The sequence below is a fragment of the Vipera berus genome, assembly GCF_964194415.1.
Source record: "Vipera berus genome assembly, chromosome: 2".
Classification (NCBI taxonomy): domain Eukaryota; kingdom Metazoa; phylum Chordata; class Lepidosauria; order Squamata; family Viperidae; genus Vipera; species Vipera berus.
This window is the reverse complement of record NC_138203.1, coordinates 161,760,906-161,774,828: the sequence shown is the minus strand read 5'-3', so window position 1 is coordinate 161,774,828 and position 13,923 is coordinate 161,760,906. Positions and strand designations below refer to the sequence as shown.

At 39.3% G+C, this 13,923-nt stretch overlaps 1 protein-coding gene across 1 annotated transcript in view; it reads right to left on the bottom strand.

Moving 5' to 3' along the window:
• Nucleotides 1–13,670, bottom strand: part of BAHCC1 (BAH domain and coiled-coil containing 1) — a 109,813-nt gene extending 96,143 nt beyond the window's left edge. The window contains exons 1-3 of the mRNA XM_081317299.1: nucleotides 13,504–13,670; nucleotides 11,369–11,921; nucleotides 8,912–9,281 (exon numbers count right to left, since the gene is read on the bottom strand). Of these exons, the coding sequence (XP_081173425.1) occupies nucleotides 8,912–9,077 (166 nt within the window). The 5' untranslated portion in view covers nucleotides 9,078–9,281; nucleotides 11,369–11,921; nucleotides 13,504–13,670. The remainder of the gene's footprint in view (nucleotides 1–8,911; nucleotides 9,282–11,368; nucleotides 11,922–13,503) is intronic.
• Nucleotides 13,671–13,923: the final 253 nt, after the last annotated feature.

The following is a 13,923-nucleotide window of genomic DNA, read 5'->3' as shown; positions in this document are numbered from 1 at the left end:
ATCTCAAATCTGTTTTAACTTTCACACACATCTATTTTCTCTCTCTTTTGGTGTGTGTGTGTGTGTGTGTGTGTGTGTGTGTGAAGTATACAATTATTTTTCAGGGGAATCTGCTCTACCACAAGAGGCAAGGAGATATCAATATGGGAAAGTAGTAGTAGAAGAGGAAAAATAGATGAGTGTGTGTTTTGGGGGAAAGCTCCTGCCAGGATGATAAATAGCTAACTGAAACTCCAAGCTTGCTCCATAAACAATGATGGTTGATCATCTCACACTGCAGCTAGCTGGTTTTAACTTAAGAGTGTTTCAACCCATGCTTCTATTACAGCTAAGATGAAATCTTAAAAGGATTTTTTTTTAAAGTTTAAATACAGCTTAGCTCAAGCTCAAGGTCTATTCACTCCCACCCAGAACTGGCTTTTGTTTTCTTTTACCATGTTCAATGGCCTTGCATGGGAGACACAACTGCACTGCACTATAGAAGAGAGATAAGGGATCCTACCTCCCTGAACCACCAGTTGTCTCTAGGGACAAGGACCCTCTCTGCTGCTGTTCCAAGTCTTCTGAAATTAAAAGTCACAACTCTGCCTCTCAATATTTCAGAGCAGGATGCAATCCCACCACTTTCAGTCCTGCCAGTTTCCCTATAACGTCATCACCTCACTATCCATTTCAGGAGCTTCTAATTCTAGTCTGGAATTCAATCTATTGAAGGGGAGTCATTAGGAACTTTGGCCCTGAATGCAACCATCCAACGGGCAAAAGAAATAAACAATTTACCAGGAACGTTTAGCCAAAATAGTGCTGACATGATCTCCTTTTTGTCCAGCAATTTGCTTACACGCGTGAGATTGCCTGTGCAAAACTCCCATTGCTTCTTATGCAAGCCTCTTCTCAGCAAAGCAATTTGCTGCTTTATCCACAAGTATTATTTATTATTAAATCGAGCAGAAAGCATTGTTGAATGGACAGAATAAGAGTACTTACTGTACATGGTATTATGTACAGTAGCATCCTATTTATCTGTGTGCTCTGGAGGACATCCAAATTTAAGGATAATATTTTTTGTTAAAATGGATAAACAGATTATCAAGGGTAAAAGTTTTTGTTAAAATGGAGTGATGTACCATCTATTGTTGAGATTTGACAATCCTGAGTCTCAGCTTTGAAAATAGAGATGTTCTCTTTACTACACAAATAAAAATACATAAAAGGGATAAAATTCATTTGGGCTTTGTACATTAAGCATCCAATTCCTAGGACTCTGCTATTACCTGGTCTTTCTTACTGATATGTTCATACAGAGCACTGAAATGATGTTCTAGAGTAAAGGCAGATGCCCCTATAAGAGTATCAGAAGAAATCTGATTTCTTTATTTTAATTTATCCCAAATAAGTTTAACAGCCTCAAGGCTTCTGTCTTTATATGATATCCCTCTATCCATAAGGTGATTGTGGGCTTGCTGTAATAGCCCTTTTTAGACACTTGAGAGAATTTTAATTGCTCAAAGGCTTTAGTACTAGTATGTGCTATTATTATGACATTCTAATTAGACGCATCAGCTATTTCAACTGTTTTAAAAGAATAATCAAAACTTGGCCCTGTAGATCTAGAAGCCTAAAAAGTGTCTTGTTCGCTATTTTTACAAACTTTCTAAAAGAAAAATATCAGGAGAAAAGTTATATTGGCCATAAATTTCTCAGGAGTATACCCACTGCTATATGCTAATGTTCTCACTATTTAAGATTACAACTACATGCAAGCCTTGAATTTTACCTCTATCTGCAAACTCTAAAACCATGATATGCAAGTTTTTCATGTTTGGCTTAAATATATCTTTCATAGGGAAGATTCTTTGCTGTTTAGCCCAGAGTCCTAATGTTCATCTTTCTGGCTTGCATCCAGTTGGTATCCCGATTTATAGAAGACTTTTGTACACTGGTTTTTGCAGCTGAATGGCTGCAGGGGAAATCACCAAAAAAAAGTGCCTCTTTTCCACTGCTCTCTGCTAAATCAGAGCATTCCATCATCAGCAGAGGAACACTATAAATATCACCTATATACCATCCCATCTACAGGCTGTACCAGCCCAATTTACAGTATTCTCTGATAATATGAACTGAATGTATCAACATTAATGGAAATTTCTTAGGTATTACACAAATCAATAACTCATAAATTAAAGAAATTCAGTTCAAAATACTGCACGTACAGTTTACTTTTGAGTGGGGGAGAACTAGGGATTTTGATTGTAGTGGGAAATGACTTGATGAGTAAACGAATAACATTACTGCACTAAGAATCCTTAAACTACTGTATTCAGACTTGTTTATTTTTAATGTTCTCCAAGTATGAAATAGAGCATGAAGACAACTATCTTCTGAAGGTACACAATTACGTTTTATGGGTGATTCTGACCAGTTCCTCTAATTTTACTTTGATCCAATATTCACATCTTTGGTCTGAAATCAATTAAGTGCTTAATATTTCACAGAAATAGAAACTCACGAGTTTCATTTATACACATATCTATATACACTCAGAAGTTATAAATCATATGCCAATTTGCACTCCTGATTCCAATAATGTTCTAGGTGTTTATGTGTTCGAATGTAAGGGAAAAATTGCATGGTTTGTAGTAATTCCTGAAGTACACATCAACAATGAACAAAACTAGGAAAAGTAAGCAATTTTGCACCCTCAGGTGTCTGAGTGACTCGAAGCTCCTCTAAGTACGTACATCCTTATTACATAAATGGAATTCTGCCAACAGACTTTTTCTTGTCCAAGGCAGATAGATTTTTGTCTCCCATGCAGTAGTTTCAAGACTTCTTATCAAGATATTTCTCCCTTTTGCACGTGCACACACAGAAAATTCCATGAATTACCACAAATGCTTTTCTGATGTTCACTTGTAAGTCAAAACTTACTGATAGCTTTATTTTATTATTTATTGGGAATTATTGGTGTTAATTCTGTCAATCTAATTAAATATTACAAGCTGCACTTTAAATGCCAGTCTCCCTTGCACATTGCACAAACCATTCTACCAGCTTGTTTTACATACCAAAGGCAAAACATTGAAAAGAATGCAACGGTGTTACATGGTAAAACTAAAATAATAAGGAAGCAGCATTCACAACAGGACCGCCCTCTTTCTCTCATGCATGCATGGATATATGCAGGCGTGCACACGTGTACACCCACACAAGGACAATCCATAGAATCAACTTAGTACATTTAATAATCTCAATACTTTTTGGTTTTAAAAGAACCCATCTTGAAAAATCTGTTTTTAAAATGGAGGAAAAGAAAAATGTTGATTCTTGGCTCTGAAACCCCTGGTTTAATGTGCAAAGGGCATTTTTGTGAATGGGTATTGCATAGAGAAATGAAGGGTAAGGAGAGATGCTGTGCTTTCACATTATTTATGCGTGCAGTCTGCGTTAATGGCATATGCAAGTTGACAGCATACATCCTATCAACTTGCTGAAGTGTATCTTGATTGTTCAAACACACTCTTAAAGGTGCCCGATCATTTATCAAATTAAAATAACTCTGCTGTGTTCTAAAGGGCTTGGAATATCTAAATTGTACACCAGCATTCCTGGTACCCCTTACATTTCTACATTTCACAACAAATCTTACTTTCTGAAGCAAGCAAGAGGCAAGGCAGATTTGTGTGGCTGGAGTGAAGAAAATAGGAAGGAAGGAAGGAAGGAAGGAAGGAAGGAAGGAAGGAAGGAAGGAAGGAAGGAAGGAAGGAAGGAAGGAAGGAAGGGAGACTCCCTCCCCTCACAATCATGTTGGTCCAGAAATATGCTATTTCATGATTCTGATTTGGGATTGATTTTTGTTGTTGGTATTGTTCTTCTCAGCAGGAAATGATGGACTCCAGAAGGCTGACCAATTAAATTTAGACTTATGAAAAGTCATAAATAGCTTGGTGGCTAGTGATCTACAATTTTTATTAATTTGAACAATGTTCCTATAAGAAGTAGAATCTTTCCCATGAATGGCCCTTCTGTAATTTATTTAACTTTGTGAACCTTGCCAAAATATTTTTAGATCTTTCTGTTCTAGGATTTGGCATTTCTTTCTTTTTAATATAAAAGGAAGTGTGACTTTCTGAAATGATATTTTTAGGCTTCTGCTTGTTAAAGTCTTCCTCGATTTGGATTTGCATATGTTGAGCAGCCTCTGCGCAGGGCTAGATCTGTTTTGAAGATGCAGTCGTGTAAATTTTGCACTGGAACGATTGCTTTGCACATGGAAATACAGCTATGCCCCTAAATTAGCACACACGGATTAGTTGCTACTGTGGGTGAAAAAATCTTTTATATGAATAATCAGACAAGATAATGGAGCAAATCCCAATGGAACAATGTACATTTCAAAAATGGAACTTTAATTTGTGTTTGCACATGCGCGCAGTCACTCATGTACAACCACAACTGCCTTGTGTAACTATGTGTGCTTTGCCATTCTTGTGCAAAAGATCAGCACTGGCAGTTTCTAGTTATTATCTCTGCATTGCCTTTCATGTCTCATGCCACTTGTCGTTTATAAGTAAAGATGGTTAGTCTTTAGAACACACCTTTGAATATTAACTCCTTTAGTACCTATTCACTGATGGCAACTATGTTGCAGAAACAGTGATTGCTGTCAAGTATTTATTAAATTTTGTTTTGTTTTTTTTAAGAAATGTGGGGGCCAAGAAGGAAGAGATAATTTGTAATGGGGAGGGAGAATCCTTTTTAGAGCCTTCCTCTCTTTAAAATCCCTGGTCACTCCCCCTATTCTATTTAATAATAAAACTAAATCTATTTAAAATTCTAGTACTCTTTCCAAAGTGCCCCCCCAAGCCTAGAATTATTATGTCCATTTTCATTCAAACAAAATGCCTGAGATTTTTTGCCAGGCTTACCAACACTATGTCCATCCTGAACAATTATTACTTTTTCTTCTTTTTAGTTAACTGGGATGACACTATTGTTTACATTTATAGATGGGCAAGTTATCTCAAATATTTCCTATTTACTACCAAACCCCCCCCCCCACCCTTAACAATGTGTATATACATAGTTGGTGAGAGGGAATAGTTTTTAGGTTTTCTTCTACTATCTTTCTTTGGTAAGATTCTTGCTAGCATATAAAAGAATCAAAAGCAATGACAAAATCCAAACAGCTTCAGGCAGGAATAATGATGAATAATACTGCTAATATACACCACCACCACCCCGCTTTCTTTCTTTAAAAATTTCACAGCTTTGACTTTGGACCATCTGTATGGGAGATGCATGTGTGTGCACGCACTACGCACACAAATCTAATGCACAAAAAAATAATGAGACAAAACATTTTAATTGCACCTTTTGTGACAAGGTTACTAAAACAGCACTTTACCATAAAATTTCTACAGTGGGATTATAAAACTATCAGCACTCTGCTATAAGAAAAACAATTTGCTGAACATTAAAAGCTAACTTCAAAAATTCAAGGTCTCTATGGCCACTTTTAAAACAGAAACTGTTCAGGGGTAAGGACAGGGAGGGTACAAGTTATCTCCATAAGGAGACAATTGTAGGGAGGAGGAAGTGTTGGAATACATGCCTGATCAATGAACGTATGCCTTGTGGAATTTTGTCTGAGAAGACGTAAAAATTAAGTCCTTTCTTGTAGAGCACTTTGCGTTCCAGTCTCTTCCCAGTGGATTTGCTTTATATCTGGCCTTCTGGAGCTCTGCTTTTAACATGTTTTGCTTCTTTTACTTCCTAAAAATGTTTGTTGGTATCCACAATGTAGGTTACAAATCGTTCCCAACTATTTTCTTTAAGAGCTATCCTTTGCATTTTTTAATATATCATGACTCCCTTGAACCAGGGCCTTCTGTGTTTCTTCATTATATTAATCTAAATTACACAGATGTACACATTAGGTTTAGGAGACATTAGTCAGCCACTCCTTATATTAACAACAAGCACAGAAAAATATTTAAAAATGGCTGCAATTCAGTATTACCTTAGTCTGTGTATTCACATATTTCAAATTCTGGTTCTGGAGACGACTTTCCCTATTATAATTGTGCATCAGTGTCAAGATATCATCAATAATTTATTCTATTTATTGTCAGCTTGCTTCTTTGATGTAAAAGAAAAATGTGTTCAACTAAGCACATGTTCTATAAGTATTTTAAAAATGATCACGGTAACAATTTTAAAAATAATATTTCTAATTATGAGTCTAGTAAAATACTCATATTTAAAACACAGATAGTGGAAGAAAAAATAGAAAGTATAAAAAAGATCAATAGAAGGATTTCAAATAGCTTGGAAGCACAAGGCGTGTTGAATCCAAAGTACGGAAGAAAAGCAGAGTGATTGACACAAATCATACTCTTCATCCAATTTACCCAGGTTTGCATTTTAAAATGCCTTTCTGTTGTTGCTGAATGCAACAGGTTTCTTTAAAGATTTCACTCTAATGAGCATCTTCTACTTTGTATGGAGCAGGTAAGTATGTAAAAGAAAGGTAGGTTAAAAAAATTAAAACTTCTAAAACCCTACAGAATTATGATTCTTTCATTTTGAATAAAGCCCAAAGTATGTGTAGCTCATTGCAATTGTTAGTTTTTAAAAATCTCATCATGCTAAAATTAATTAATAATTTGCAGCTGGATATGCCATTTAAAAAATAATAATAAATGTCTGCACTCCTGTTTGATCATTTTTATCCATTCTGGTTTACCTCATGCCATTCTTTTTAATCCATATACTAATTGTAATCCCATTAAAGCAGATATAATTTTATTACCATTCATAGTTTGTCAAGCTAGCAATGACGATGGCTGCTACTGAGTTTAGAGAAAAATAAAAACTGTCACACATTTTCCTCTTCTAATGTTTAAAGGAACTTGTAAACAAAACTTAAGTGGCTGTGTGTGGTTTTGTAAATCTAAGATTAAATCCATACTTCCATAAATATATATCCCATAAACAGTCTGTACACTCAAATGAAGGTACATACAACATATTCAGAGCTGGCCACAACATTTGAAAAAATCAACCATATGAGAAAAACCTTAAGGACAGAAACACAAATAGTGAGTGGATTAAATAGAGAAGCTAGTTAAGTTACACTAGAAATGTTACACATAAAATGTTTCTAACATCAAATTATTTACTTCAGATAGGTCTTTTAAAGTCAAAAACAAATGCAGCAAGCCTAGGTCAGCTTCTGTGAAAACACAATGAATGGAAGACATTCTGAAGCACAGTCAGAATCTTGTAAATTTCAAAACCCCTCATTGTTCAGCATCTATTACTTTTATTACAGTTTTTCCATTCCCGCTTTTGGTGTGTATGGGGGGGGGAAATGACTAGATACTATTGTTTGGATTTTTGCATATTGATATATAAAACCTTATTCTAAATCGTAGATATACCATTCTGATTTCCAAATGCCCCCTTTTGCTCCCCAAGACCTTGCTTCCAAAAAAGATCTTAAACCAGGGATGGGCAACTTGAAATCCTGAGATGCTTTAGCATACGACTGTCCCATTTTATCCATGTGTTCTCACTAATGTTCTGGAGCCAACACCTGCTATTTTGCACATCCTCCCCGTCCCAGGCAATTAATTGATTAAAAATGGATGCCATGGACGATCTCTGAAGAACCTGGCACATACCACCTCTCCCTGATTTTTCTTGCCAAACATTGTGTCTTCAGCAAGATACCACGAGAGCACTTGTTAAAACTAACACATGCACTGCAAACCCATTCTCACCCTGACACTTCAGGGCTTTATATAGAAACAGGATTTTCTAGTCTTATACCACCCGCTCCATTAAAGCTCACCCTATACATACAGCTACCCCTAATCTGAAAGAGCATGGGGGGGGAGGGTGCTCACCTTTCCCAAGCAAATAAGAAGCGGGGTGGGGTGGGGTGGGGTAGGGGAGAGAAAGTGCCTTGTTTATGCAAAAAAATTTTAATGCAAAAAGAAAAAAATGGGGGTTCACTCAGTTCTCTTTCAGCCTTCTATTAAGGGGCATGTGGTAGAGGGAGGAAGGTGGAACAGCCTTTATTTCAGCCTTCTCCGACTAAAAAAGAAAAACTCCCATCAAGAGAGGGATCTGGGGACATTAGTGTTTCGCTCCTTGCCAAAATGAAATATTCAGATTTGCCAAAAAATACGATGTCGTCTTCTTCTCACACATGCCCCAAAACAAAGCTACGTGTGTCCCGGGAATTCTGGGTCAGAAAGGGTCACCTCCGTTGCACTTCTGAACACCCCATTTCGCAAAGCCCCCTGAAAAGAGTGGAGAGGCAAGGTTTCCTCCTTCCCCTTCTCTCTTACCCTCCCGAGCCTAGGAAATCTCTCGAGTGGGCAGGGCAGGCGGCTTTTCTCTCGCTCACAGGCGCGAGGATCCGCCGCCGATGCAGGCCTGGGGACGGATTCTCCTTCGCCTGCTGAGACTCTCAGAAATTATCTGCGAATGCGTTGTCCGGGCGAAGAAAAATAAAATAAAATAAAATAAAATAGAAATAAAATAACTAAGCCGTTCAAATAAGATAGCAAAAAGGGGCATTTGGAAAGCAGAAGTAAAACCGTTCCTGTTTTGATTCCTCCCTTCGCAGCAACCGATGCAAAAATCGATCTGCTGCAATCTCTCTCTCTCTCTCTCTCTCTCTCTCTCTCTCTCTCTCTCTCACACACACACACACACACACACACACAGAGTCCTTTTCTTCCTAGGGGGAAAAAGGCAGCTCAATCGGGCGCCCCTCCTTTGGCGCTGGCGACCCCTCCCTCGCCCCTCCGCAGTCGGGGCGCCCGAGCTTCCCCGCAGCTCTCCAAGGCCCCCTCCGATCCCCTCCGCTCCTTTCATCCCGGCGCTCCGCGCTGACCTGTGTGCGTAGCCATGGAGATGGGCGAGGGGAAGTATTTCCCGGGCTGGAAGTGTCCTCCGTGCTGCACCGAGTTGTGCCCGGCGGAAGCCAGGCGGCTGGAGCTGTTGCGATGGCCCCTCTCGGCCAGGAGGGGAGGCGGAGGCGCGAACTCCCGGCCATCCATACCGGGGCTGCACTCCCGCGCCCGGAGCCCCGGCAGGAAAGGGGCTGCGGGACGGGGCCTTGCAGCGGGCGAAGATCCGCCCCGTCCCCGGGAAATCTGCAGGCCGCAGACGCGGGGAAGGAAGGGCTCCCCTCAACACGAAGCTAATCGTATTCCTCCAAGAGGCCTCCGCTTCTCGTGGCACCGGCGAGCTGGCCTCATTCTCTGCAAGGCAAAGGGAGAAGAGAAGATCAAGCGGGTGAGGAAGCCATCGGCGCTGGACGGATTAGATTAACGGCGGGCAACAGTACCCGAGGGCGAGAAGCGGCGACCCCGTCCTAGAAGCCCCGCTGATGCGTTTCTCCCCCCCCCCCAAAAAAAAACCTGAGGTCGTGGAAACGAAACCCCCGCCGGATGCCCGCGCCGCCTTCTGTCTCTCCCTTGTTTGGCCCCTGCCTTCCTTTGTCGAACGAAGCAACTGGTTTTTATGGGTTAACATGGCGACCACCAGATTGAAAACAAATACATCAAACTCTTTTCAAAAATCTACGTGGAAAATAGAAAATGCAACAATGCTGCGCTTCCAGGCCTTGTACTTTTTATTACAACGGCAGGGAAGTGGGGAGATTTTCAGATAAAGTGAGGCCCGTAAGATGAAAACAGGAGCGGTGCCTCCAGTATAATGGGGGTGGGGGGTGTCTGGAGGAGGAAAAAGCTCTAAGTTTTATTATTTGTTGTAGTTCTGTTCAACTATGGTATTTATTATTTTGAACTGCTCAGTGTTCCATGATTACTTTAATCATTTCCTTGCTAGACAAACTAAACCTTCAAATGGATAGTTTTAAAAATGTTGTTAGGAGTAGGGGAGTGTCTTTCAGTTGCCCCTATGTTAAGTGTGATTACGTATGTACAGGTGGAAGGAATGGGAATTATCCTTGGTTTGCTGGCTTCCCAGTTTACAAACCAGTTGCCTTGATGCAGTCCAAAAGAATGAGTTCCTTGCGTAGATCCCAGATGAGGGGAAAAGAGCTCGCTGGGCTTCAATTACTCAAGCTCAGAAATAAATATTTCACTGCAGACACTTGAGTGGCAAAGTCCTGCATTCCTCCTTCAAGGGCAGGAGTTTAAATTCTACAACTGTATTCTTAGACAAAACAGTTATGTAAGGTTCTTCCTGTGCATTCATTCCATTTACACATAAGGGGTTTCTGGCTTAGACCCAATGTGTGTAACATTAGGCCAAGAGGAAGGAGGGGGAATAAAAAGATCTCACTGCCCCCCCCCTTTTTTCCCCCTTCAGACTTGTGCTGCACTGAAAGATCCCACTAGCTTCTGGAACTAAAATATGTGTATCTCCCATATAAAAAAACCTCACTGAGCTATCAATGGAGATCTAATACTTCCACAGGGGGAAAGTGGGGTACCAAAATTATTTCTTCCTTTATAGTGAGGAGGTTCATCCTATGTATCTGTTCTTGTAAAGAACATTGTCTGAAGGATCCACAACCCATTGAACCCATACTGAATTCAACTCCATACTGAACATGCTTACTGATTAACAATCTGGGAGAAAGGGAAAACACATTTGCTTACCCTAACGTGTCATGATTGGAACAATGAAACAATATTTTTTTATTTACTGAACACTATTTTAAATGGTTAGATATAAAGCTTTTAATTCTTAACATTGCTCGACTACTTGGTGTTTGATTTAATCTATAACTGAAAACAAGGTATTAAATGACTACGTATTTGCACAGCGGATAAGATTACACATGCACACATACACATGTGTGTATGTATGCACACACACCTACATAAAATAGAAAAAAAATAGTTTTCTATTGTAAGTAAATGGAACCACTACGCACAAAAACAACAGTTTATTATTGGAAATTTTAATCATTGCATATTACCAATATTTCATATTTTGCAGTTGGGGTAATTGTAAGAAAAAAGTATATTCTTATCACCTTCCACCCACCCTGCTTAACAGTAAAAATCTTCCCAGAGAAGCAGCAGTAAAAAAATAATGGACTGGAGGGAGGGGGTCGTGGAAGAGTTGAAGCCTGGAAGACAAAAGGGAAATTAGCAACTTCAGCAAGTTTGAGTTCGATACATCAATATGAAGGGAACATGGCACATTAGTTTACCTCCCCTCCCCCCCTTCTTATGATTTTTTTAAATATTTGCATATTTAAGGGGGGGAACTGTATCGGACTGAAAAATAGCAGCAGATTGGAAGTCCTGATTATAGGTCCAGGGAAAGTTTTAGCATCAGCGTTCCGGGAACAGCACTTGCTACCACGTACCGTGCAGAGGATTTGTTCTAAGGTCGGGTCCATTTTGGCAATTGCTAGAGCCGAAGCAGGAAAAGTCAAATCAACCTTTCTCCTAACCGGTAAACGGGCTGGCGTGCAGCGGGAGGGTCTCCGGATCCAGTCATAAAAACCCAGGAACGAGATCTGTGTTCGATCTTCCTTGGCTTCCCTTCAGCGTGGCCGAAACTAAAGACGATTCTTTACAAGCAGGAGGACGCGTCGCCGAAGAGAGCGAGGGTACGTTACTTTCAAATCAATAGCCGAGCTCGGACTTCCAAAGGAACAAAAGGACGGTGTAAATTTGCACGGTTCGGCTCCAGAGAGCTACGCCCCCTCCCTTGTTTTGTTTTAATTGGGGCAAGGAATGAAACGGGGGTGGGGTTGAGAGAATAGAATAATCCAGCGGTATGTTCTCTGGTCAATTGTACTGAGTCGCCGAGGTTTTGCGCGGACAAGAAATACGTTCTACTCTCCAAAGAGGTGGACGAAGAAAGAAACTGCAGATCCGGCAGAGTTCAAACGCTTCGGCGCACTGCTCTCGGGCCTTGTCGGAAAAAACAAAAAAGGTAAGGAAGCCTTTGCCGTGCTAAGTCTTTCTCTAGCCTAGCCCATCGAAGATCTCTCGAGAGCGGCAGCCATCAAAAGGCTCTGCTGCTGCTACTACTACAACCCGAAGGCTTCCAGCAGGCGAACAGCATGCTAAAAAACCTCAAGAGATCTCTCCCAAATTGTGGGGATTTTTCTCTCCCAGCTTAAACGCATTTGGAACAATTTCATTTTGCTTCGATATTCAATTGCTTGGTTCCCCCAGAATCGTGTTTGTTTTTTTAATTTTACCAAGTAATAATGATCATTTTTATTAATGAAAAGAAAGCGAGGCTGAAGTTATTTCGATATATTGAGCTGAGCAATAAGGCTACCACCCAAAGCATTTGGGGCATTTTAAAATCAAACGATTATCGCAACCATCGCGCACAGGCAGAAAGACTGAGAAAGAGGAAGGCGAGAAACAAAAGCGTGTCACTGAATTATTCAGTTTCGAGAAACCTTTTCCGTCCGTGAAAAATCAACCACGGTTCACCGTTTTAAACTGAACCCAAACAAACAAGACGGATTTTCTTTTTTTAATCAAAAAAAATCCTTATGAGGGATCCTAACGGCATGTTTCCCTCCACGGCAAAACAGTTACCATACTGTGCGAAAGATCAGTATACATGCGCACACCCCGGTTTGTAAATAAATAAAAATGCGTATTTTCTTTGTTTTCATTTTTCGTTTAATTTAGAACCCTGAGGAATTCAAGTATTTTATGACGCAGATCATCTTGAACATACAGCAGGAAGGAATCAAATTCACAAAGACCCTATTTGATTCATTTTAAAGAAAAATGGAGGCTACAAATTTACATGAATTCCTTTTGCCACAATGCCTATTTGCCACAATGCCCATTTGTTTTCCTTGCAAAGCAACCATTTACAGTTCTATTTTTTAAAAAGAGCAGACAAACTGATTAGAATTTCAGGTAAAAAATATGCGAAAAATCATATTTTTATTAGCACTACACGGAGCAGTGCACAAAATTTCCAGGAAATAACCATTTAAAAAATAAAACACGAATATGGCTATATCTCATAAGTTTGCATTTCGTTAGAAACAATATACATTTCCTTTCCCAAAGAAAGGGTGTTTTTTTTCAAAAAAAGGTTCAATTTAGTTGAGGAATGGATACAATTGTTACATTTTTCAATCGCCAGGTATTTGCATTGCTATATATATATATATATATATATATATATATATATATATATATATATATATATATATATATATATATATATATATATATATATATATATATATATATATATATATATATATATATATATATATATATACATACACACACATACATATATATATACATACATACACACACACAAACAAAGGTGGTTTTTTGTAGCAATGGTTATATATATATATATAAATATAAATATAAATGGTTTTTATATATATATGGTCAATATTATATATATATTGAACATTGTGAAGTTATCCATATTAACAATAAATCATAATTTATCAACAAATCATGAACGTTCAAAATGCTAAATAAATTTGTTACTTACTGGAGGGAGGGGTGTTCCTTTGCACAGAGGGAACGCAATACAATTAAATCAGTGAGTGGGATTTTTGTATTCCTATTGGTATTTGCACTGTGCTGACTGTTGCACTGTAAATGCACTGGCTGCTGCTCCTTGCAGAAAGGAAAAAAGACCCTGTCGCGAGCTTCAGCTTCCCCAGCCTCGCATCTCAGTCCTACAAGCAACTCTCCCTGCATACTAATAAGCTCGTGCCACTCACTCAGGGTGAGCACGCTCGCTGATTGGACGCCTTGTCCTCCACGGTAATAAGCTCGTGCCACTCTCTCTGCGTAAACAGGCTTCCCAATAGGTTGGCGTGGGGCCAGAGAACTGCCAATCAGAGAACAGCAGGACTACTACTCAATCCAATGGCGCCTAATTCAAGTCCCTACAGTTGCGCAGCTC